Below are 27,413 nucleotides of genomic sequence, written 5' to 3'. Positions count from 1 at the left end.
TCATTTCTGCAGTTAAGGCTATGTTTCGTAGAGTGTGAGAAGTTATTGCATTTCTTACTATATTAGTTACAAAAAGAATACCTTCATGATCAAACGTTTTAGCAACTGCCTGTAATCATATAATTGCAACACATTTTGTTCTTGAAAGGTGTGTGGTCTCCTCTCTGCTGCCATCTTATTACTCCTAACTAGGTTAAGATACATCCCAAACACTCCTAGTTTCCTAGTAAGTCCTAACACTTAAGAACCTTTATAAATCACACTTAATCTTAAGTCTAGAAATAAAAGTAAAACGAAGTCATTCTTAGAATTTTGACACACTTAAGAGTAAAATTCTACACTGAGCAGCTTTATACATACGGTCCCAGAGATCTTTAACGCGAACCGTATCTTTTGTGAATTGACCTTCGCAAGTTTGGACTCAACATATCAAAACATAAAGTCAGCAATTTTAGTCTGTTAAAGGATCACCATGATCTGAAAAGCTTCCTATACGTTTGCAACCCAACTTAAGCATGATTCACTTCATACATTCATCCATTTTCTTTTCAACTTAGTCCCTTTATTAATCTGGGGTCGCCGCAGCGGAATGAACCGCCAACTTATCCAGCATATGTTTTATGCAGCAGATGCCCCTCCAGCTGTAACCCATCTCTGGGAAACATTCACTCACACTCATACACTACAGACAATTTAGCCTACCCAATTCATCTACTGTATACCATGTCTTTGGACTGGAAACCGAAGCACCCGAAGGAAACCCGCGTAAACAAATGCAAACTCCACACAGAAATGCCAATTGACCCATCTGAGGCTCCAATCAGCGACCTTCTTGCTGTAAGGTGACAGCCCTTCACTGTAAAAAATAATACTCCATCTATTCAATAAATTTGAAGTAACAGATTACAAGCAATATCAATAATTAGATTTAACATATATGGATTTAGTAACAATTAATCAAGTTAGCTTATTTAAAATTAGTCATTTAAATTGAGCAACTACTAAAAGTTAATTTAAATTAAATTAGCAAATTTTAAACAAAAATGTAAATTTAATTGAACAGAAAAAACGACAATGTTAATGAAAACTACTCAATGTTTTTATTTAGATTTAACATGAAATGTGTGGAGCCTGTTCATCAGCTCTAGAAAATAATACTTTATATCTACACAATAAAATTGAGGCAACAGATTACAAGCAATATTATTAATTCAAATCAACAGGTATGAATTTAGTAAAATTTAATTAAATTTAGCTCAAATTAGTGGAGCCTGTTCAAATTAGTGGAGCCTTTTTAGCAGTGTGGGCATACTACCCTCTAATATCTTCCAGTGTTCACTAGACAGTCACTTTTAAAACACCATTTTTTGTCACAGTTAAAATGCATATGTCAAACCCAGGTGAACACTAGCTCTGGGGATGTAGTCAAGAGCCGTGTTTTCACTCTCGCACCTTAAGTTAGTGTGCCAATACGAGCCAGGGCCAGTCAAGTTTCCACTGTCACTTTCGGGCCCTGATCGGATACCTTGGGCCAAAAGAGTCTAGCTGGGGTTTTGGGCGGAGTGAAAGCAGAGTTTGCCTGAGTCTGGTAAAGCTAAGGTCTATAAGAACTTTAACACCTTCGATGATGATGATGATGATGATGATAGCAGTGTCTTTAGGCGGTCCCCTGTAGAAGGCCCCTGTTCAGGTCAACATTACTGGCATCACAAGCCGTTCAGTTCCTGTCGGTTCTTCATTGTCAAACTCTATTGAGAAACAGTAAGAAAAAAAATTGAATAAGAGAGAAAATATGTCAACAATCTGTTATGTTATGACATACAGTCAGAAACTGTAAACATGATAAACGTCAAAAACTCTACCTTTAGTTTCAGATCTCTGTCTTACTCCAAGAGCTCCTCAGCAGCTGTAAAAATCCACGCTGCACAGTGGCTTTTCTCAAATTCACCGCTCACCTTAAAAAACAGAATGACAGAAATGTTTACATGAGCTTTATTGATACATGATATGATATGTGACTTCAAGGTAGATAGTAAGGCCCATTTCTGTGATTTCACCGTATTCTCTCGTAGAATTAACTATATTTTGCTGTGAAGTTACAATTAATTGCAATATGGTTACTGTGATTTAACAGTATTTTGTCGCTGAAATACTTAACTGTAACATGTATGTCCTACCTAGACAGTCATCCAATCATAGTCAGTCATTTTCCTGATACACACTTGCTGGTTGATGTTTCTCTAAATAATTCTAGTAAAAACAAATAACACACTTTTGATTTTAATAGGCTAAACTTTTTATTTTATTTTCATTTTTCTAATGTTTGTTATGTATTCTATTATTTGAGGTTATTTTTCTCCCCATACTTAAAACGGTTATTGGGGGCATATCTCTTTTTTTTCCCCCCAATGTTGACAGGTATAGTTTAATCACTTGCTTCTCTGACACACATAGCCTACTCTAACGAGCAGTAAGCAGATCTAGTTTCTAATTTAAATATCTTAATCCAATTCATATATTTAAAATACAAGTTAACGTCTACATTTCAAAGATATACAAATCAGTCATACATACAGTACATGCAACATATATTTCAAAATTGATCAAAAATGTATATAACCTATATTTATGAGGTCCAAGACACATTTGCAGGTTTTGATGAATAGGCTACTTTATGATAATACTTTACATTTAAGTACAGCAAACGTTTTCTTTTACTTTGTAAGAACAGTGCCATTTTAATTAACTTTTAAAATCACATTTTAATTCAAACTTTGACGTTTTATTTATCTTCATTTTTTACCTTTAAGTGTGTTATTGTTCAAACTATTTATTATGTTTAAAGTGGCTGACTTACACCAGGAGCAGAGCAGCAGAGAATTAAGAGAGAGAATACCATCTTTACCACTCTTAATAATTACATATAAAGTAAATCGTACCTCAAAGCATTTACTGGGGCCCTGGCAATTTTTACTGGGGCACGTGCCCTGAATTCACCAAGATGGGATGGCCCATGTTGGACCCACCTGGGATGGCCCATGTGGAACCCATCTGGAATGGCCCATGTGGGACCCATCTGGGATTGCCACAGTGACTACAGTGTACCCATCTTCTGATAGTTTCTTCCAGCAGGATAGCAAGCCCATGTGTGCCCCACTCAGGCCATCCCAGGTGGGCCCCACACGGGCAAGGCCCTGGATGGCCCGCGTGGGGCAGACCTGGGATGGCCAGCTTGGGGCCCACCTGGGCTGCCCAGTATTATTTTTCATGATAATACATCACAATTAAAGACAGCAGTTTTGTTTTAACGTTTGAGAACAGTGCCATTTGTAATAATTTTTTAAAATCACATTTTAATTTAAACGTTGACGTTTTATTTATCTTAATTTTGTACCTGTAAGTGTGATAATGTTCAAACTATTTATTTGATTTGAAGTTGCTGACAATAATACATTTTCGAAATAATACGATTTTATCTGCCACGTTTGTGAACTGTGCAGAGCTGTAGCCGCTTATTTAGGCCTACTCTGTATTTCAATACCAGTCATTATGGTGGTACTTAGAGAGACAATTTTTTCTGAGGTGGTACTTAGTGAAAAAAGTTTGAGAACCACTGGTATAGACCATTTCAGTGTGGTGATGTCATTGGCCCATAAACTTTTCTGTAACTGCTTGTTATCAAACTATTTCATAGTTTCATCTATAACCAAAGGCAATTCAATCATAACTTAATGTTAAAACAGCTATCATAACATTATTTATGAATATATGGCTCTTTTTGGATTCTCGGAAGCGATAAAAAATATAAATGTAAAACAGGAAATACATTGGGACCATTGTTTTTTTTTTAATCCCTCAATATGGGTTGGGATGGCCCGCGTGGGTTGGCCAGATTTATTATTCATGATAATAATTCAACTGTTTCACTGTAAACATCCAGTTAAAAAGAATGATTCACGATCACTAATCACTAAAATAAATATTATTATTTGCCACAAATATGTTTGATTAATACCTTTAAGTGACTTCTTGGGTCATATTTAATATTGTCAACGTGGTGCTGTCATGTCCAACCATTGTTTTGTCGCGGGAGCAACAGCAAGGATGACTAGAGAGGAACTGGCTCGATCTGGCCAATGGCATCAGATTACAGACTCTTGAGGTGCCGTACTGTCAAATACTTGGCAGCGCAAAGTAAATAGTAGATTTTCTTCTAAAAGGCTTAAAGTATGTATTTAATACATTTACAAAGACGAAAAGGAAGGATGTCTTGCTATAATATTAGTTAATCCAGTTAGTTTTGCATGTACACAATAAAGTTTCAGTCAGTTCTAGTTTAAAAAAAAACAAACTTGTTTTTATTTCAGTTAACGAAAATGTTTTTTTTTTTATTCTAGTTTTTGTTTTTTTGCTTGTTTTCTTTAACTATAATAACCTTGCTACCAGGTTACATCATATGTTCTTTCATGTTCAGTAGGAAAAAGAAGCCCGATAGGGTGAATAAAAGATGAGCATGTTTTAATTTTGGGGTGAACTATCACTTTAAAAGAATATATTTAATCACAAGGTGTGTTCAGACTTTTGATTAACATGATAAAAGCACCCTTGACTCATCAGTAAAATATTAAATGCTGTCGAAAAACTTAGTTTTTTGTGAAACAGTTTTCTTTTTGTACGAAAAAACAACACTCCAAAGAGAAGTCTGCAGACATAAGCACTGCAAAGAAAACATTAATTTGCTCTTGCTATGTCGGTCACCATGGGTCAGCTGTGGAATGTGTGTCTTGAAAGAGTCATAATTCTCATATGACATCACTGTATTTGGAGTATGTGATAGACTACTGTTTAAGACAGAACCATCTATACCAGGGGTGTCCAAACTTTTTCGTATAAAAGGCCAAAAATCTAATATCGTCGAGAGCCGCAAGCTGAAGGTAAATACCAAACTATAAAACATTACAGGTGCCATGGCTCATTTTCTAATTTATTGGAAAACATTTTTTTAAATCCTATTAACTAAATTATAGCTAAAAATAAATTATAATAAATTATTTGGTCGTGCCCAAAACTTACAAGGCTTATTTTTGTGAACTCTCCCCTGATTTTGCAAAAGCTGTCCAATATGAAATGGTGATAGCCAAAAAAAATGATTCTTTGTCTATGGAAAAAGGCATCAAAAACACTTTTTAAATCCTGGCTTTCAGAATTTTCTAGCACTTTACATTTAGAGAAACTTAAATACAATCTAACTGATACCGTTGCTGGCTTCGGAGCCACCTGGAAACCCTTTTTTAACTATCTATCAAATGCCAAGGATAGCAGTGTAAAGCTATAACCCTATCATTGTCCGCAAGATCAATGCCCACATTGCCCTGTACCCACTGGCCTAGATATATATGTGTAACATTGTTAACCCATGTATTACACTGGAGGAACGGATGTTGTTGCTTTTTGTATTGCTCTGTGTTGCTTCGAGGTCAAAATAAAAATATAATATTAAATATATATATATATATATATATATAACTATAATAAATTATACAACTATTTTTCATTCATTCATTCATTTTCTTGTCGGCTTAGTCCCTTTATTAATCTGGGGTCGCCACAGTGGAATGAACCGCCAACTTATCCAGCAAGTTTTTATGCAGTGGATGCTGTTCCAGCCGCAACCCATCTCTGGGAAAACAACTATTTCTATCCTATTAAATTTAAATGATAACTTATTACAATAAAAACACTCAATCACATTTATAACACAGTGGAATTCAATGCTAAATACACTAGTCACGCAGAATCTGCCTCTGCTTTGATTTGTCTTCTATCCATCCATGACTGTATGTACATTTAAACTAAACCTGATTCATTTACATTATTTAATTGAAACTTCTAATTTCAGTTAGCTTAATAATAAAACAATAACAATAGAACAATAAAACAAACAAAGGAAATGTTCCCTGGAGTAATAAGTTTGCAAAAGGTTTGAAAGGACAATATCTAAACCATCCCATCACTCTTCTCTTCTTGGATGGGATGGCCAAATCAAAGGTTACCATGGGCCAACTTTGGCCCGCGGGCCCCAGTTTGGGCATCACTGATCTTAAGTATACCATTCGTACAATACTGTTCAAAAGAAATTTAGTTTTTTGGACCCCCTTATATGATTGTAAAGTGCTTTTGGTGTACATCAATTCATATAAAGCGCTCTATGAATACATTGCTTGATTAATTTGTTTATTTGATCAACAGTGAATATTATATTTGATACAGAATCCTTACAAATCTATCAATACATACATTCTATAATGATAAACTATTTCTTGGGCATCTGTGTGGAGTTTGCATGTTCTTCCCTTGTTTGTGTGGGTTTCCTCCGGGTGCTCCGGTTTCCCCCACAAGTCCAAAGATATGCGGTACTGGTGAATCAGATAAGCTAAATTGTCCGTAGTGTATGTGTGTGGATGAGAGTGTATGGATGTTTCACAGTGATGGATTGCAGATGCAGGATAAGTTGGCTGTTCATTCCGCTGTGGCAACCCCAAATTAATAAAGGGACTAAGCTGAAAAGAAAATGAATAAATGAATGAATGAACACTTCTTAGGCAAATTGGTATATTAAAATGATTTCTGAAGGATCATACGACACTGAGCGCTAAAGTAATACTATTGACATTTCAGATTTAGATCAGAGGAATGAATTAATAAATAATTACTAAACTAATAAATCACATTTGACTAAATTAATACATAAATTAGATTTAAAAATTAATTAAAGTAGGACAGAATTCAAATCGAAAGCTGTGGTTTTAATGTGGTTAACAGTGTTTCACAATATTACTGTATTTTTAAATAATTAAATGCATCCTTGATGAGAAATGTGTGTTGAATATTACTGTGAAAATTGTAAATATCAAAAAAAAAGAAAAAAAACTTCTTGAAGAAGCATTTACAGGATGTCTGCGGGGTCTTAAAAAGAATTTTAAAGTTGATAAATCAATTATGAGAAAAGTCAGGCCCTTAAAAGGTATTAAAAAGTCTTAATCACATTTTTACGTGATTTTACGGTCTTAAATTTTGTTCAAGCGTTGTCCAAAGTGTTTAACTAAAAAAAAAAAGGATTGAAATATTTATATTTTCTTCCTAATATTAACAACGGCTTGCTCGATCCACACGATTGGTTCGGGCTGGAGTGCGTCCGGCCAAGCTCCTCCGGTTGGTGATGTCACATAATTTGCGACAAACCTGGGAAGGTGATGTGATGCTTTCCACATGTAGTGAAACCATAGAGCGAAACAGACGGCAAAATGGGAAAATGTAATTTTGCGTGCTCCTGGTTGGAGAAAGACGAGTTTAAAGAGTGGCTGAAGCCTGTTGCTGAAAACAACCGCGTAATTTATTCTTTCAAGCTTTGTTTCTTCCTATCTGTGTTCTGTTGCATGGTTGTGCTCCATTGATTTATTTAACTACAACTGTTTATTAGCACCTGTTTATTAAGTTAAAGGTTTGATACTGATTAGAACTTGAAGTGGTGATGAGGTCTTAAAATATTCTGAGAAGGTCTTTAAAAAGTCTTAATGTATTGAAATTTCCTTTAGGATTCCTGCATATACTCTGATTAAAAGTTCCTTCATTTTGAACATACATACTTAATTCACAGGTGGTGTAATATATATTAAATACTATCGAAGGTTATCGAAGTGAATTGTAATCTTTGGATTGCATTTTTTTGTAATCTTTTGTAGTGTGCATCTCTTTTATTAATATTTGCTTATGGTGTTTGTTTTGGCAGTGAGCAGACACAGCCACCTGAAGGACTTGATGCTGGTGGTGTCCATCATCATTGGCGTTGGAGGCTGCTGGTTCGCCTACATCCAGAACCGGAATTATAGGGACCACATGGGCAAGATGATCAAGGACCTGGACGGCCTTCAGAGAGCCGAGCAGAGCCTGCTGGACATGCAGCAGAAGTAAGGGACTCAGTTTGTGTACATTAACAGGAAACCTGTAAATAACCGCTAACAGGACGGAAACTTTAAAGAGGAACTGTGAGGCTCATATTTCATGATGTAAAGTTGTCTTTCTGTGGATGGATTACAGATGTAGGTGGGGCAGCGGCTGGTTGTTTACAGTTAGCAAGAGTTTAAGAAAAGTAATTGCTGCAAAGAATTCAGACGAATTGTTACCATGCTTTTAAATAGTTATATTACATCTCAAGCAAAAGAAACTGAAAGATTTTTGTCTAATTGGATAGTCATTAGATCATGTTAAGGAACGTAACTTTGTGCAACAGGATGCTAAGCAATGCTAAAAATGTCAACATGCTTTGGTTAATGGTTAGAGAAACCAAAAATTCCTGTTTTTTGGGGACAGTCCCAGTTTTTGTCCTGTTGACTAATGGAAATCACTGCTTTAAATGATAAATACCCCACCAAATGCCATAAATATATAATTTTCACCAACTATATTATCCCATATAAATAGATACACTGATAATAAATAGTTTGTAATAAAATGAAAAACAATTGTAATGTGACTTACTCTTGGTTTTTTAATTATTATTATTACTATCGCAATCCATTTTTTAATACTGCACTGCAACTAAACACTGTAGAACAAATGACTCCACACAATCAGAGCACCACCCGACTCTTCTTCATTTCTAACAGAATTTCTGATGCTAGTTTTGACTTCCTACTTCCTACTACCTGTGTACTGTAGAATTCATCAGTGCAACTGGGTTGAAGGTTGCCAGGTTGAGATCAGAAATGGTTTGAAATTTGAATATTTTGCATGGTTTAGAGTAATGAGTATCATAGAAGATCTGGCAGCTGGACATCTTTTGAATAAAATATTGACGTGATTATTTATATAACTAGGTTTAGGCCTGAAATGTTGCTGCGGTTTAGCTGCAAAAGCATTTGATACATCCTTTACTGACCTCTTTACAATCTTTAGGTGCAGTCTTTAACCAGTTTGACAAAGAACATAAGTTTTCCCATCAGAAACAAACATATTAAACTTGCTTTACATTTACATTTTGTCATTTAGCTCAGGGGTTCCCAAACTTTTCAGCCCGCAACCCCCAAAATAACAATGCATGTGACTCGCGACCCCCAATATCTTCTGAGGTGGTTATAAATACAGAAACCTTGCATGCAATGGCACACACACACCAGTAGACCCAAGTCTATTCTTCGTAGAGTTTTTTTTTTAATGTATGTCTGTGCTGTAAATGTGCCAGAAAGTTTAACCTGGTGTTATAATACCAATCTGCTGCATCTGACGCTATTGCTGTGTCTTTAGTATAATGTAATTAACCCAGGGATTGCAATTCAATAGACCTAGTAACTATAAGCTACTGTACTATAGTAACTATAAACAACTATTTTCTCTCTTCAGTAGGTTATGGATAAAATATGGTAATTCTTATGGTTTAATACCATTAAACCATAAGAGGGGGGTCCCGACCCCCACTTTCAGAACGACTAATTTAGCAGATGGCTTTGTCCAATTAAGGAGATATTCATAAATTCAACTAGAAGGAGGCAATACACACAGGAAGTGCTAATTATACAAAGTAACTTGTTTGTGCTCAGAGAATTTAGTGCTAGAGTAGGTTGTCTTAAGAGAGAGAGAGAAAGTGCAGTCTACAGTTGGTTTGGTTTTTGTTTACCATGGTTCATGTTAGGGCTGTGTGATATGGGCAAAAGAAACCTATCACAGTTTTCTTAAACACACACAGACAGACTGAATCTGTGTTTACAGTGCGAATCTGAAACATATTTCCAAAGGTAAACAATTAGATCTTTATCGAAGACCTGTAATATGTCTCTAAAACAGACATAAAATATAAAAATCACATAGTAAAGCTGTAACAAATTGTCTCTGGAACAAGTGTGTGTGCATGTGCGCATCGTCAAACTCAAGCAAGGCTCCAATGTTTTGCTTGACCAAATATAATTAGTAGTTGTGTGTGTGTGTGTGTGTGCGTGTGTGTGCGTGCGTGTGTGTGTGTGTGTGTGTGTGTGTCCACAGATTTGTTTCGCTATGCATAGATCATGAACCTCTTTATGATGCTGCCAGGAAATAGGTCGTTCACATATCGCGTTTTTTGCGTGCACAACTTTTTATTGCCAAAGATTGCGTGTACATATTAAGAATAATGCGCGTATTCCAGGTGCACCCAGCTGAAAACATCTCTTTTCAGACAAACTTTAAATGAAACTTTTCAGAAAGCCGCTCGGCAAGTCACGTAATAAGAACTGACCGATCAGCTTTATACTTTGAATGGTGTTTTCATATCTCGGTTACCTCAGACAAACATAAGACAGTCAAACACCAAGTGCTTTTTAATTCTCTCCATAAATAATACTTGTGTCAGAATTGCAGCAACGGTTTGTTAGTTTGTCATCAAAAAAGCGGTTGATGGTCACCGAGCAACAACAAAGAAGCAACAGAAAATCACTTTAATAATGCTGATGGAAGCGACGTGCCTCACGCTTTACATTCGCTTTTAGATGCAATATATGACTGGTTTACTTGCATGCCCAAATCACAACTTCAATACGATTTAAATTCATCGCACAGTCCTAGATCAGGTGTTCTCAGAAGAGATGGGTTTTTAGTTGTCATTTGAAGGGTACCATCACTTTCATCACTAAAGTTGTATGTCCACACAACAGGCTCCTCAGCAAAGGTCAGTGTAGTCTTATGATTCTTTCTGCTGAGGAAGGTTTAATCACTGCAGAGACCTTCAGTCCAAATTCTTTTAAACATCAAGACATTGTAAGCCGAATTGCCAAGATTGAGATCTTTAGTGAAGTTGTTCAGAGCTTAGCTGAAGAGCAATTCCAGCTGCAGTGTTGTACTGATTACCCACTGAGATCCTCTTTATTATTCTGTCCTCTCATACTTTTGTCTTTAATGCACAACCAGCCTTTTAGCAGGGTGTCTGTGGGGTCTTAAAAAACCTTTAAACAAGTCTTTCAAAAACAAAATTGTAGACCTTAAAAAGTCTTAAATATGCTGAAATATAGTGTTGTAGGTCTTAAATCATTTTAAAAAGATCTTCATTTTCCTATGTGCTAGTAAAGTTACCCAATCACCAGTAATCCATCAGAAAACACGTCAGAAAATACATTTAAGTAATTATTGCAAAGAGATACAATTCACAACAACTGATAGACATTTTTACAGCAAAGTCTCCTAATTAAATTCCCTAAATAGGGAAAGAAAACTAAAGCAACGCGTCTCTTTACATGATCTTCCATTAAAAAATGATATTTACAGAAGAAACCGGGGCATTAAAGTGTTTAGCCCTCTATAAGTCTACAATTTCATTAATAATGGTCCAAAAAGGGTCTTAAAATGCTTCAATCTGATTTGAAGCAACATGCAGAAACCCTGGCGAGGCAGTGGCGCAGTAGGTAGTGCTGTCGCCTCACAGCAAGAAGGTTGCTGGTTCGAACCTCGGCTCAGTTGGCGTTTCTGTGTGGAGTTTGCATGTTTGCATGTTCTCCCTGCCTTCGCGTGGGTTTCCTCCGGGTGCTCCGGTTTCCCACACAGTCCAAAGACATGCGGTACAGGTGAATTGGGTAGGCTAAATTGTCCGTAGTGTATGAGTGTGTGTGTGAATGTGTGTGTGGATGTTTCCCAGAGATGGGTTGCGGCTGAAAGGGCATCCGCTGCGTAAAAACTTGCTGGATAAGTTGGCAGTTCGTTCCGCTGTGGCGACACCGGATTAATAAAGGAACTAAGCCGACAAGAAAATGAATGGATGTTTAGGGAAACTTGAATTGGTTGGTGAGATTGTGAAAGCACAATATAAAGAAATCATGCTTCGCTTGCTAAGGCTGAAAAGGCCACTTTGGCGTTCATCTGGACAGCTTGGTCAGAGAGTTAAGTTAAAGGTTTCAGACGTTTGTCCGTCTTTGAAACACAATTTAAGATAGGCTTCCTAATCCCCTATTGACATCAGTTGACTTGTTTAACTTTCTTGTCGTGTTCGGGTCAAATCTGACCAATTTACAACTTAAAACACTCATAAAGGTTGTGTTTTACATCTGATTGCCTCGAGGCCTTATGATATTCTTCACACTGTGCACTTGAACATATAAAAGTGAGGATCACCGCTTTCATTGAATTTTGATTGTTTTAATCAACCTTGCTACTAGGGGTGTCAAAATTAATTGTTTCTTCGGTGCACCGCGATGCAGACGCGGACAATTCGGTATCGATTCAGTAATAATCATAACCAGTTATAATGTACTGACGTCATTTATCTCCTATGTGCTCTGTCGTGAGGAAGGTGAGCGCCAGTATTTACAACACTCAGCCAACTCAGGGCCGGAACGTGGCATAGGCAATATAGGCAAATGCTAAGGGCGCTGTACATCCAGTGGGGCGCCAGAAATGAGCGCGCTTCAGTTGGTTTTGTTTTCGATTTTCCTGACACACATTCAGTTATAGACGGCAATAACTCAACCTCTTACCCTAAAAAGATCTAAAGTGTGTTTCCTACCGAAAGACAAAGCTGGTTATGTTTCACAGCTGTCTTTCTTTTTTTTCGCTCGACATTACGAGCACTGCTCCGTTTAAGCCCTCGCAGTCTGCATTTACTCTAGCCGGCAGAGCTCGCGCTGAGAGGAGCTCTCAGTAAGGGACCGTCGGAAAAGTGCTTATTTTTTTCAATTTTTTTTTTTTTTCGTTTTTCTGCTCCGCTCAGCGCGAGCTCTCCCTGTTGCAAGGGCTTAAGTGTGTTTGTTTGTGTGTGTGTGTGCGCGCGTGTGTGTTTGTTTGTTTGATGCTGTCTATGTTTGTGAATGTGTTTGAATGAGAGACAGTGTGGTGCTATATGTGTCTGTGTGTTTATACAGACAGCATGTTATAGCCTCCCCCTAAAATATAACACTGTTTATGGAAAGCATCGTCAATGCACCGTGATGCACCGAGATATCGAATTGAACCGAATCGATGGCATGATAATTGTAACCAAACCGTGAGACTAGTATAGGTTCACACCTCTACTTGCTACAACTGTGTTGTTCCCTTTCACAAGTGAATACAATAGGAAATGAATGGGGACATGTGGCACCCAACCCCACCCCTAAACCCAACCGCCATTGGGAGAAAAGCTAGTTATACTAAAATTGTATAAATAAGATCCTTCAAATTCATATGAAGTAGCCACTAAATCAAAGTGTTGGATAGCGTTAGATCCTCCAAAGTGAATTAACTTCCTGATGAAACAATGTATCATATCTTCACAGAGACTAGACAGGTGTCTGTTATGTGAACCCATCTGTGTGTGTTTGTTTGTTTGTTTCTTTCTTTCTTTCTTTTTTTCTTTCTTTCGACCAAAGTATACCTAGTGCTTTGTGTCCATACTCACCATCTATACCCTCGGCCACTGTTCCCTACATTAGTGCACTAATATAGTCCGATTGAAGGACTGAATGAAAATTCGAGCATTCAGTGAACAGGAAGGGATAACGTTTTGTTTGTGTTTTGCTGGTTGATAAATCATTCAGATGGATTCAAATGTCAATTTCTTTGGTCAGACCCTGTGATCATTATTTTAGCGAGCTGTCTATTGGTAATGGAACAAAGTATTTTAATTTCTGTCATCTATTGCAGCAGTTCCCAACAACGGGGTCCCAGCCCACAAGGGGGCCTTAGCGAGCTCTGTGAAGGGCCACACCATATTTGTAACATTTTTTAGCAGTGGACAATTAGGAGAACGATCATGTTGACTTAGTATGTTTTTTTTCCCCTGGCTGACCAAAAATGGACAAATTTGTAATTTGTTCTCCACAAAAAAGACTGAATCTCACTGATTCACCTTCAGCAGCTAGTACTAAGCATACTGGACCCAGGTGAGGAAGCTCTAAACATTTCAGGGCCCAGCGCTAGCAATACTGGAAACACAAAATGCAGGAAATACCAAGACAGTTACCTGAGCTATGGTTTTATTCCATTTTCTCATAGCAAAGAGAGTTCTTGGTCTAGCCACAGTGTATTATCTGCACCAGAGTTCTTGCTAACAAATTGTCACCTTAGAATTGAATGGTTCTTTCTGCATTCTAAATGATTTTGAGCTTCAATGTCTTTGCATTATATATAGCAAACAACGTGTGTAACAGTTCTCGTTCATGCATTAACATGACAGAGACCCTAAGGGTTCTCTAAATGTAAATGATCAAAGTTCTCTTACATTTGCAGATTGGAGTAAATAAAACACGATAAATGCAGATAGAACCTTCTCATTCTGAAGTCATTTTCCACTTGGAATTATAAGGTTTTAACTGGCAGATCATTCATTGAAGCATTACTTTTCAAGAAATACAATCAAAAATATATAATTTAGTGTTGTAACAAGTACAAAATATTTTTTCCAGTGCAGTTGTTTATTTTATCTAATTAATGTTTATATTTATTAAATTTTATGCTTTAAATAAATTATTGAATTATATGCCCCATTAATTAAGTTAGGTATTTGCCCTTCAAGGCTTAATATTAAACTTATAGGGCTCTATTTTGACGGTCCATGCGCAGAGCGCAAAACGCAGGGCGCAAAACGCAGGGCGCAAACGCTTTCAGGGCGGGTCAGGACGCGTTTTTGATTATTTAAGGACTGGAAATTTGCCTTGAGCCATGGCGCATGGTCTAAAAGGGTTGAGTTTATTTTCTAAATGAGTTATAGGTGTGTTTTGAGAATAAACCAATTAGAGTCTCATCTCCCATTCCCTTTAAGAGTCAAGAGCGCATTCGCTATTTACAGGACGCAAACTTAACTACTTTCTGTCTTAACTACTTTCACATTCGCTCTTGGATAGGGAAACCTTTACGCACAGACATCAATTAGTCTATAAATAAATACTTTTGTTTGTTAAGCGCAAATATTCGTTTCAAAACGGTTTCTTAATTCAGTTCTAATTTCCAGCAAACGAATAAATGAATAATAATAGCAAAATGTGCTCAAAAACCTGAGTTATATCCTAAAACACATGCTGTGCCCCATATGGTCTAAAACCTGACAAGTGGGCAAATCTAAGCTTGTTTTTAATAAAATAAATATATATATGGATATAATAAATAATACTGCTAATAATAATAACATTATAAAAAAGCAAATTGTTATGAATGAACTGAAAAAGCCTCCCGAGATGAAGAAGACATAAAAGCAGTGATTTTTCATATTTATGTAGGCTAGAAAATAATATGTTTTGTAATATTTTAATCCTTTATATTTATATGCTATATCTATTCTTATTATATCCTATATATATCCTTAATATTTACATTTTTTCATATGTAAAGATATTTGCCTATTGCTCTCTTGTGCGTATTAAGCAGTGTGTAAGCGAGGCGCAACTCTGCGCTGGAGTTTAGACCGGGTTAGTTTTGGTCTAATGAAAAATCTATTATAGTTTCTCAAAATAGCAACGCGCCAGCGGTCCGCCTCAGAACGCCTTCCTTTTTAGACCAGAACGCCTAAGGGCGCACAAATGATAAAAAAGACAAAGACAAAAGACAAAAAATAAGCGGCCTCTCACGAATTTGCAAAAACAAAAACTGCAAACATATGTACTTCCCGGGGCGTATTTCGCTGTCTCCAGAAACGTCCACAGGACTACGTTTTCAGAATGAGCCTGGGTTTGTTAAAATCCAGAAATATACAAACAAAAAATATCCTAAAAAAAGATCATATGCTTCAGTGGCTCATTTGGACCATAATCAAGTTACAAGAAAATATTTGTGCACTGGTAAAACAAAACAAGAACTTTACTCAACAGTTTCTTCTCCTCTGTGTCAGTAAAGGGTGCGCTTTGCACTCGTTATTCATGTCATGCTCACTTGAGCCTCTGGAATATTACTTCAGAGGAGCCTGTACTTTATTTCCAATACAGCAACACATGCCCTATACTGACAAGAAGGAACTGTAAAATAAAGTCCTTCGTTTTGCAGGTATCAATGGTTTAAAACGACGTGAGTGTGAGTACTTAATAACAGAATTTTGATGTGGGTAAACTCCCCTTAACTCTTTTCCATTGAAGTAGCACTTTCATGATTTACTGAAACACTCAAGGTAACTTCAAATCCAACAGTGCCTTATTTAAAAACCCAAACCAGGAACTTGTGTGTCCAGTAGAAGTGTTGTTTTTTATTTCCTACTATCTTTGTCTGTTCAGGTCAAAAGACTCTAGCAGGGTGATGCAAGCATCCCTTGAAAGTCCTTAAATGGCAAAAGGACGGGCAGCACTGTTGCTGAATCCCAGCTTCAGACAGTCACACTATCTCGCTGCACGCTCAGTTCAGCTGGCGCCCGCTGTGCCGAGGCAGAACAGAAAACCCGTCTCTGTCTTTTTTCAGAGGTCACAGGTCTCGGAGAAGCTCATGATTCAAACTTCCTTTCTTTACGGTGCATTAATTTAAAGCAATGGCCTTATAAGGAAGAAGGATGTGGATCGGTGTATTAGTTTGTTGGAGGAAAAGCTGTGGAGGAGGAATGTTTGTTGAGTACGGTGTGATTAAGTCACTGTGCAAGTATGGCCGGTGTTACGGCGCAACACATTGATGTGTGTGTGTGTGTGTGTGTGTGTGTGTGTGTGTGTGTGTGTGTGTGTGTGTGTGTGTGTGTGTGTGTGTGTGTGTGTGTGTGTGTGTGTGTGTGTGTGTGTGTGTGTGGCATTTCTGTCCTGTCCTTCACTCTAAATCCCCTTTGGAACAGAGGTCAGGACACCTTGTTTACACTTTGATCCACATCACGCAGTCCAGTTTAATACAAGTGGTGCTTATATCTATCTGTCTCGCTTTGAGTCTGTCGCCATTTGTTTGTCTGTCTGTCTCTCTTTATCAAACTCTTATCCTGTCTGTCTATCTGTCTGCCTATCTGTCTGCCTATCTATCTATCTATCTATCTATCTATCTATCTATCTATCTATCTATCTATCTATCTATCTATCTATCTATCTATCTATCTATCTATCTATCTATCTATCTATCTATCTATCTATCTATCTATCTATCTATCTATCTATCTATCTATCTATCTATCTTTTTATCTGTCTGTCTGTCTGTCTGTCTGTCTACCTATCCATCCATCCATTCATTCATCCATCCGTCCGTCTGTTTGTCTGTCTATCTGTCTGCCTGCCTGCCTATCTGTTTGTTCGTCCATCTCTGTCTGCCTGCCTATCCATCCATCCATCCATCCATCCATTTATCCATCCATCCATCTGTCCGTCCATCTGTCTGTATGTCTGTCTATCTATCTATTCATTCATCCATCCGTCCGTCCATCAATCTGTCTATCTGTCTATCTATCTGCCTACCTGTCTGTTTGACTGTCTGTCTGCCTGCCTATCTGTCCGTCCGTCTCTGTCTGTCTGTCTTTATCAAAACATCTTTCTGTCTATTTATATATCTGTCCATGTGTCTATTCATCCATCCATCCATCCACCCACCCATCCATCCATCCATCCATCCATCCGTCTGTCCTTCCATCTGTCTGTCTGTCTGTTTCTGTCCAAACTATCCTTGTCTGTTTATCTAGATATCTGTTCATCCTTCTGTCTTTCTGTCTACACATTTCCTCTATCTCTTGTCTATATATAAATGTCTATCTATCTTCTAGCCTGTCTATATCTTTCTGTCTCTGTCAAGCTTTCTTTTTGTCTTTCTGTCTGTCTGTCCACATGTTGCTTCTGTCTGTCTATATATATATATATATGTTTGTCTGCCTTTTCTCTCTATTTGTATGTATTGTCTGTTTCTGTCTTATAAAACAATCTTTCTGTCTATCTATTTATCTGTCCATCCATCCATCTGTTCATCTGTCTCTCTCTACTCTTTTCTTCTGTCTCTTGTCTTTATCTTTCCGTCTCCTTTCTGTCTCTATCTGTATCTGTCTGTCTCTGTTTATATGTCTGTCTACCCAGTTTCTTTCCTCATAATTTCGTGTAGCTGTTGTTTGTAGTTCATTTTCTTCCTTTTCCATTTATCTACTGCTCCCCTTCCTAATTATTAAGTGTTTGTAATGTTCTTGGCCACTGTCATGTCAGTGACAGTTTGATTTATACTTCACTTCCTGTTTGAACTGGGACTACATCAGCATGGGAGAAGCCTTTATAACCCACTCCTCTTATTATCCTTCCACCCCCTGTTATTTCTCCTTTCTCTTTGACTAATAAAGGACAAAAGGAATCGGCTGAAAGTCTAGAGAAGACAACACTGTATGAATATATCCCAGATAAGATGATTTCAATTATTTTAAATTGAATCAGATACTCCAAGACTTGAAAGTGGATCATTTTAGTCACATGAACGCAGCTAAATTTAGCCGTCTGGATCTTCCAGTGTGGAGGATGAATTTCCCTGTAACACTGTAAGGACGTTTTACTACAGAATTACCACACCGAACAGGCCACATCTTGTTCGGAGAAGGAAGAGGTGTGGTTGAATCTTGCAGACCCAGTTGCCTTTTAATTCTCACTCATTTATGCGGTACGCCACCTGCAGGTAAGTAGGTGGTACTGCATTCACCAGGTTTAGCAAGAAGTGAACAGTGGTTCATCCAAAGCAGTGTTTCCCAATGTAAGGGTCGGGACCTCCCGGGAGGTTATGGGACAAGGAGCGAGGGTCGCTTGGTGATTTCCAAAAATTAAATTCATTTTATTTAAACTAGTAGACTTAACCTACAGTAGAAAAAAAAAAATAATAGTTACATGAAGCAAATAAAAAGCCATCAGCCTTTCGACCCCAGGGGTGATAACGTTATATTAAAGACAAAGCAATAGTGTCAGATGCAACAGATTGCTTTTATGGCACTAGGTTAAACTTTCTGACCTCCTTACGGCACTCATGTATATTAAAAATAAATTCAGGCTAATACTAAACATGGAGAATGGCCTTCGAGTGGCGTTCTCCAACATTAATCCATGAATAGACTTGGGCCTATTGGCATGTGTGCACCATTGTGTGCAAGGTTTATATCTTTATAACCACCTCAGACGATATTGGGGGTTGCGAGCCACTGGCATGGTTATTTTTGGGGGTCATGAATTGAAAAGTTTGGAAACCCCTGATCTAGAGCATACTGTAGGTCTCAAACTAGATTCCTGGAGAGCCACAGCTCTGCACAGTTTTGCTCCAACCCTAATCAAACACAGCTGATCCAACTAATCAAGGTGTTCTAGACTACTAGAGACATTGTGGTTGGAGCTAAACTATGCAGAGCTGCAGCCTTCGAGGAATTGAGTTTGAGACCATTGATCTATAGATTGATCATGTGTTTGTGTTCAGGCTGCAGATTGCACAGGAGGAGCATCACACGGTGGAGGAAGAGAAGGTGAACCTGGAGCGAGAGATGCGGAGCGAGATTGAAGCAGCCAAGGAGGAGGCGCAGAGACTCCGAGAGCTGCGTGAAGGAACGGAGAACGAGCTGAGCAGACGGAAATATGCAGAGCAGGAGCTGGATCAGGTACAGCACCACAAGTACTTAAAGACATCGTTCTCCCAAATCGTTCTCTCATTTATTTACGATTTACTGGCATTCAAGTGGTTTCAAACCTTTAGAAGTTTCTTTCTTTTTAGTTTAGGTTATTTGTTTACAGGGACAGTCCACAATAACCATTACTGCAAAATGGGCCAGAATTAGCTAAGTATGGCTATTTTTCATCTGTAGACTCTTGACAGAATGTTCAAAAGTCACAACTAAAAATAGAAACAAAGCATAATAACACAAAATACACACATACACATATTCATACATACACACACACACACACATACACACATACATACATACATAAAATATGTAAAAGACAAGGAGATAAAGTAACAAAAAAATATGGCAGCAGGAGATGACATTTTGTTGAACACTATTCTGACACCAAACACCAAAGAAGATATTGTGAAGAAAGCTGGATACCTGTAACCATTGACTTCCATAGTGAAAAACAAAAGTAACAAACACTATGGAAATCAATGGTTACAATATGTTTTAGCTTTCCTGTAAAAATGTTTTGTGTTCAACAGAAGAAAGAAATTCTAAATGTATTTCAGACATGCAGATTAGGCATGTTTACACTATAAATTGACCTCTATTGATTGGTAAGCCCCACCTCCTTTAGTTACTGACACAAACTTGAACAAACAGTTGCTCAGGACTGTTTTAAAGAAAGAAAGACCACCTCTTGAGCATTCAAGTGGGAATTAAATATGTCATAGAGAGCTATATAACAGAATTACAAATAAATCTGGTAGATGACAAAATAATTTTTTAGTTTAGATTTTTTTTTGTCTTTAGCTAATGTTAATGCTGCCTGTCTAACTTACTTAAGGCAGTGTTTCTACAGAACTATTGAAATTTAATAGCTTTTATCACAAATAGTTTTTTGACTTGACTTTGACCATAAAACATTTTTTTTTTGTGATTTGTTTGTGTTTAGGAAATGGTATAAAATAAATAAAAATGTCAACCTAAAGATGTCCGAGACCTGGCCTTAACTTACTAATAGGTCAATTGTAAAATTTAGGAAATCTCTATAAGGATTTCCTAAGTAACTACTGTGAAAAACAATTGCTTACCTGAAAACAGTTAAATAGAGTTTTGGGACCATATTGTATTTTAAAAAAAAATGGAAAAAAATGGCAGGTAAAAAAAAACTTATTATTAATTAAAAGAAAAGGGAATAATAAAAATGAAAAAACTTTCTCTTCTCTACGTCATCATAAATTGTAGTAAATAATGTTAATGTAATAATTGGCATTAGACGTTATATTACAAACAGTGTCATATGAGAAATTTAATAGAGCAGAGAAAAATCAAATAGGCCTTTTTTAAAGTTTCTGTTTCTAGAAGAAAAACACAAGGGGACTGCATATGCAGGGTATTTAGATAGGTAAGCTAATACTTTCTAAAACATTTTAGCACTTCCTCAAATATGTTATATTATTATAAAAGGTCATTTATTGGTTTAAAGGGTCTCCAACAACAGTTTGATCTGCATGCAGGGTAAAAAAAACACTTTTATTGTCTTATATTATATACATTTATTTTTACCTAATTATCCCAACAACTCCCATATGATTCACGATTATTTGTTCCCAACCCCTCCCTTGCGTGATGCTAATTGGTCCGTGCTGATCGGTCCGATGACAAAATCTGTTATGATTGGTCAACTGGGTTTACTGCAAGACAGAGAGAAAGGCCCATCCTGATTACAAGCCACGTGGTGCAATTACAACTAACAACATACAATTAAATACATGTTTTGGTTTCTTATAACTACAGAAACCGAGGCAACCATTTTAATCACACTTACAGCTTGTGTAGGAAGGAGAAACACTTACTGCATCTGGAGGAAGTAGAAACTGGTCCATATAAACTGTGTAATAGTTACTGATGTAAGGCTTGAAGTTTACGCTGCTATTCTGAACCAATAATCGGAAACAGAAAGCAGTTGAAGGACGGCATGTTTAAATCAATTATTTATCTGTCTCCATTGTAATTGATCTGATCCATTAAAGTTAGTATCATCATTGATAAAGAGAAAGAATCTCAACGCTTTAAAGCAGGCAAAGATGTTTATTAAGTTACATGTTTAAATATACAGACAATCGAATGAAACAAACTAACAAGCTGCATAAAGAAACTTAGCTGTAACATATACACAGCTGAGCAACAAAGACAGTGAAACTGCCTTTGTTAGCATATGAGGCTACACAGCGGTGTGCGGGAGACGCAGAGTAAAAGCCATTCTACCAGATCAACAGTTACCTTTCCTTATTATACCCTGAGCAAAGCATTGTCAAACATGAGTGAAAGCCAACCCCCAAAACCAGCTGAACATGAGAGCAAAGTTAAGGAGATAAAGTGGGGGAGAAGAACATTAACATGCTTTCAGCAATAGTAAATATATTGTATATTGAAATACAATTAATCAATAGCCCCTTTCACACAGTGATACCGGTAAATATCTGGAAAATTTCCGGAACGACTTTACCGGTATATTCAAAAAAGCGCTGTTCACACAGGCGAGGACGTTACGGATTTTTTCCAGAAAAGACCGTTCACACATTCATTCCAAAATACCGGTAAATTCTGACATCATTCATCACAAATGAGCTAAAAACGGCTGCGCTTGTATTTGTAAACATTTGACTACATTACAAACTCTGTGGATGATCAGTATTGTGAACAACTTCGATGAAAATATATGGAGGATCACTTTCGCATGTCGAGATGCTCATAATATGTGTGTGCAGGCGCTCACAGGCTGTTTCACAGGCACACGCAAAGCTTGAAGGTAAACAAACAGCGGCTTATCATAAGTATTTTATTGATGATTATTTACACAGTTGGCATTAAGAAGAACATATAAACATGACCTGACTAACTTCTAGCAGCTAAATGCGTCTGGGAAAATATTCAAAGGCTTTTATTCTCATAAACCGCGCGGACGTAAATGCGTCTGACTGTTGTGATTGGCTAAAGCAGACGTCTCACGTCAGCACATTCTAGACGTGTACGCGCTCTTTCCGGCAATCTTCTTTCTCCATTCACACAGCGCAGCATTCCGGCAAAATACCGGTAATGTTACAACTTCTCTTTCCGAAAAATAGCCAGAACGAATTTACCGGTATTTTCAAAAAGGGCCTGTTCACACATACAACCTTTCGGGGAAATTGCCAGTAATTTTCCGGGAAGGTCTGTATGTGTGAAAGGGGCTAATGTCTCTGTTGATTTCATCACTACAACGCTTAAGTCATAAACTGTCAAATGACACTAAGCTATATGAAGGAAGATCACAAGCAGATTGATTGTGTATGGTAAAAAAAGCACACAGTTACTATAAGCAAATGGCAGAGATGTGTATTGGAGCTGTGATGAACCTCTGCCGCGCCAGGAGGACCCATCCCATGCTTGGAATGTCTCAGTAGTCCTTCATTAGCATAGAAGGAATAGCATATAACATTGCATATAATATTTTCTCAGCTTATACTGACAAAGTCCTGTACATTAATATTTTTTGCTGCTCCTTCCTTTAATAATGAACAGCTGGTGAATCCCGTGTTGCAGAGTAGGTTATTGTATCAATCATAAGAAAAATGGCAGGAACAAACACAGCACATGGTATAGACCATTTTGAGAGATGTAAACAAAAACTATGGTTTCAACCTATTTCCTGTTTTACATTTTTTATTTCTATAGCTTCCGAGAATCCAAAAAGAGCCACATAATGATAAATAATGTCATGATAGCTGTTTTGACATTCAGTTATGATTGAATTGCTTCTTGTTAAGAAATGTTCATGGGCCAGTATCATCAGTATCATCACATTGAAGTGATCTGTACTGTGGGGTTGTTGTGATAATGACCTCTTGATTACCCATAGCCCATATCTCTCGCAATCTCCTTTAGTGATAGTAATCTTCGCATTATGTTCAATCCCATGATTCTCTGCACTTCTCTAGCGTTTGAAGGGAAAGGCTCGTTCATGTTTTACCAGATCCGGCACTACATATTTGGCGATGTTGCATATTGACATCAATGCATTCAGGCAAAAGATCCGAACTAAAAGTCATTCATTCGACTCAGAGTCGACTCTTTTCTTGAAGAGTAATAGTTTTAAACACAGTACACTTTCAGATTTAAACCTCAGCTGGATGTTTTCATTTACTTAGTGCTGTGTTACACTGCACGAAAGGTCAAAAACCCATAATAGGGGCTCTTTAAGTCGAAAATGAGAATTATTAGGATTAATATTATACAAATTGATCTTAAAGGGGTGCTTTACTATCAGTCTGTCAAAGCCTAAAATAACAGTCCTTTCATGCATCTGCCTCTCTTCACGCATCAGCAACATCCTCATAGTTTTCCAAAGATTCACTTCACAGTTGAAGTGCTGTGAAAGAGGCTTTACATAATCGCCTAATCAAAATCCTGAAATGCAGTTATTATTAATGAGTGTGTGTGTGGTTGTGAAAGGTGCGGATGGCTCTGAAGAAGGCCGAGAGGGAGCTGGAGTTGAGGAGCGGCTGGTCTCCTCCTGATGCTCTGCAGAAGTGGCTGCAGCTCACACATGAGGTGGAGGTGCAGTACTACAACATTAAGAAACAGAGCGCAGAAAGACAGCTCATAGTGGCTAAAGAAGGGGTGAGATACTCATTCAATGAGTGAAATCTGCTTTTACTGTTCCTTTAACTAGCTTGAACTATGAAATTGTGTCCACCATAACAGGCCGAGAAGATCAAGAAGAAGCGAGCATCTATATTTGGGACATTCCATGTGGCCCACAGCTCCTCACTGGATGATGTTGATCACAAAATCCTCTCAGCCAAGTAAGTCGACATTTAGTGAAAGTTTTTTATGTAATGTAGACGGAGAATGAAAGACGTGTTTTAATCAGCTCTTAAAAAATGTCAAAGTTTTGATACATTAATTTCACTTAACGCTGAGTTCAGACTGCATGATTTTAGCCCAGATTTTGACTTTTATTAAGAAGCACAATAAAAGAGTGTACAGCAAGGCCATAACCACAGTTTAAACGAATAGTTTAAAAAGATCACAAAAACTAATTTCTTAGTTCTCACCATGCTTTTGAAAAAAGCTGCAAATGTTTTTGTCAGAAGGTCTGTCTTGATGAAAGGAGAGTGAAATCAGTCAACAAAACAGCAATTTGTATTGAGAAAGTTATATTTCTCTTTTACTCAGTTGAAAGATCTTGTTGTTTCCCAAAAATGCATTCTGCAGTTCACAAATATACTCAAAAAAATGTATGTATACTGTATGTACATGGTTATGTACACAGTATAACACAAACACAGATAAATCCTGTCACCTCTATAGTTTAAAGAGCCCCTATTATACATTAAATATGGTCATATTTTGGTTTTAGGGTCTCCAGCAAAAGTCTGATAAGCATGTAAGGTCAAAAAGCACTTTCGTTGTCTTTTAATATGCATTTATTTTACCTAATTATCCCAGCGACTCCCACATGATTCGTCCAGCAATTCATTTGTTCCCAAACCCCACCTTAGCGTGAAGCTAATCTTCGCTGATTGGACCGATGACAACCTGTTGCGATTGGTCGACAGCATTCAGCGCGAGACAGAGTGAAATACCCACCACGGCTTATCAACAATATTAAAGTAGTCAGAGTGCAGAGTGTATGTGTGAGCGTACCTGTTTTTCCTGGTAGACTCCTCGTATTTCAGAACCATCTCCAGCCACCCACCTATTTTGTTATTTATCCCGGAAAACTCCCGTAATTTCAAACAAAAATTAAAAACTGCTTTTATTCTAGCCAAAATAAAACAAACAAGACTTTCTTCAGCAGAAAATATATTACTGTGGAACTGTGGTATGTAGACATACTGTGAAAATGTCCTTGCTCTGTTAAACATCATCTGGGAAATTTTTAAAAAAGAAAACAAAAATCAAAGGGGGCTAATAATTCTGACTTCAACTGTACATGAATGTAGAGGTCTGCATTCCCGCGGCTGTCCCGCGGGCGCCACGGGACCCGACCAGATTTCTACGGCGCGGGTATAAATTTCCGAATAAATCACGGGAGCGTACGGTAACGGGTTTAATTTGGGATGGGAGCGGGCTGTCTAGCAATATCGCTCCCGACTCCTGAGTGAGCACGCGTATGTATGTGTGTAAATGAAATAGCGCGATGCTGTGTTTAGCTTGTTTGTTGCAGTGTGTGTGTGTATGTATGCGCACGCGTGAATGAGAGATGTGTGTGTGTGTGTGAATGAGAGATAGAGCTTTGCCTGTGTTTGTGCTTGGTGCTTATGAGTGTGTGTTAGAGGGCACGCGCGCACGAATGAGAGAGAAAGCTTTGTCTGTGTGTGTGTGCTTGGTGCTGTGGGTGTGTGTGTTTATACAAACAGCTTGTTATAGGCTGTCTGGACTGTATAACTGGGTGATTTTCGGTTTTGTTCTCCCCCCGCTCTTTAGCAGGATCAGGCGAAGCGGATAGAAAACGGGGCGGGTCGGGCAGCGGGACATCAAGTGCTTAATATAAGCGGGAGCGGTCGGGTTCCGGCTAAAACCTGGCGGGTGCGGCCAGGAGCGGGATTCAAAATTTAGTCCCGCGCAGATCTCTACATGAATGTGCTTTTGCGTCTTTTAAGGCTTACTTTTGTGACATTTATATAAGCTGTTAGGCTGATTCATTTCTCTATCTCGCTCGAAGAAGAAAGCTGTACGGGCCGTTCACATCTTTTGTGAGCTCAAGTTCATTATTTCAAATATAGACACGTTTAGGGGAAGCAGCATCACTTGCCCTTTCCATGCGCTTTTTAAACGGCCTCATCAAAAACAGCAGAGGACATGCATCAGATTCTGTTCTTGCTTCTTGGAATGAGGCTGTTTGTCACATGAAGCTGACAAGGTTTGTGTAAGTATGGCTAATTGCTGCGCACAATCATTGTATTAGTGCTGTGTTGTGTTTCAGCTGTGTATTTAAAAACAACACTTCCTGTGTTGACATTCTCTGGTCTTGTTACATGCACTGGAGACAATTATTTGTAAACCAATAACATTCATTTGTGAGTCTAGCTCAACTCTTTTGTGGCCAAATAGGTGGTACAGAACAATTCGCTATTTAAACACACATAAAAATGTACTCTACTGTACCAAATAATATAGAATACACAAGACATGTCACTGATTTAGTTTTGAATGGGGACAAGTGTAGCGGTCAATCCGCTTGTTAACTGTCACATCACGCGAATCGGCTTCCGGGTCCAATCGCTAATACTGTAGAAAATCACAATCGCAATATGTACATGCATGCCTAATATCAGATGGCCAGAAAGTGATTTGGTTTTTATAAATTGTTAAATTTTTTGTATTTGTGATGCAGCAAGTCCAAAGTTTGTTATGTACACTATGGCTGCCTTCGAAACCGTATACTTCCATACTATATAGTACGCTAAAATCAGGATGTGAGCCGAGTAGTATGTCCGAATTCAAAGAATTCAAAAGTCAGTATGCGAGAAGTACCCAGATGACTTAACTACTTCCGGCGAGATACTGAAGTCCATGATGCCCTCAAGAGAATTCATGAATGGGAGTAAAACGACGCAACTCACGTGAGTATGACAAAAGGTCGGATGTAGTACATCCAAATTCCGTTCATACTTTTCACATTTATAGTGTATAAAACGTACTTTTGTAACGGCTGAGTAATACGTTTAAACTCAAATGCGATACCTAATGAGTAGTAGGTGGTTTCGTATGCACCATATGATTTTATATGAATTCACTTTAATGTGTGATAGGGCTAAACAGTGGACTTAAAAGAATATTTTCTCAATTCAAAAAAGTAGTGGCTTGGACCCCAAAATAAGATTCCATACGTCACCGATACTTCACGACTTAACAAGTGGATATG

At 37.7% G+C, this 27,413-nt stretch overlaps 1 protein-coding gene across 10 annotated transcripts in view; it reads left to right on the top strand.

The window, feature by feature from the left end:
• The window catches only part of stim1b (stromal interaction molecule 1b), a 92,230-nt gene that overhangs the window by 47,125 nt on the left and 17,692 nt on the right, over nucleotides 1-27,413 (top strand). For all 10 annotated transcript variants that reach the window (XR_015519354.1, XR_015519352.1, XR_015519351.1 and 7 more), the window contains 4 exon segments: nucleotides 7,790-7,967; nucleotides 19,303-19,480; nucleotides 23,993-24,160; nucleotides 24,245-24,345. Coding sequence is in view for 3 of the 10 variants with exons in the window: in XM_087299062.1 (XP_087155188.1) it covers nucleotides 7,790-7,967; nucleotides 19,303-19,480; nucleotides 23,993-24,160; nucleotides 24,245-24,345 (625 nt within the window). In the remaining 7 variants the exon portion in view is untranslated.

This window comes from Danio rerio, chromosome 21 (assembly GCF_052040795.2).
Source record: "Danio rerio strain M-AB ecotype USA chromosome 21, GRCz13ab, whole genome shotgun sequence".
NCBI classification, from domain to species: Eukaryota; Metazoa; Chordata; class Actinopteri; order Cypriniformes; family Danionidae; genus Danio; species Danio rerio.
The sequence above is the reverse complement of the archived record's forward strand: the minus strand, read 5'-3'. Positions and strand labels throughout refer to the sequence as shown.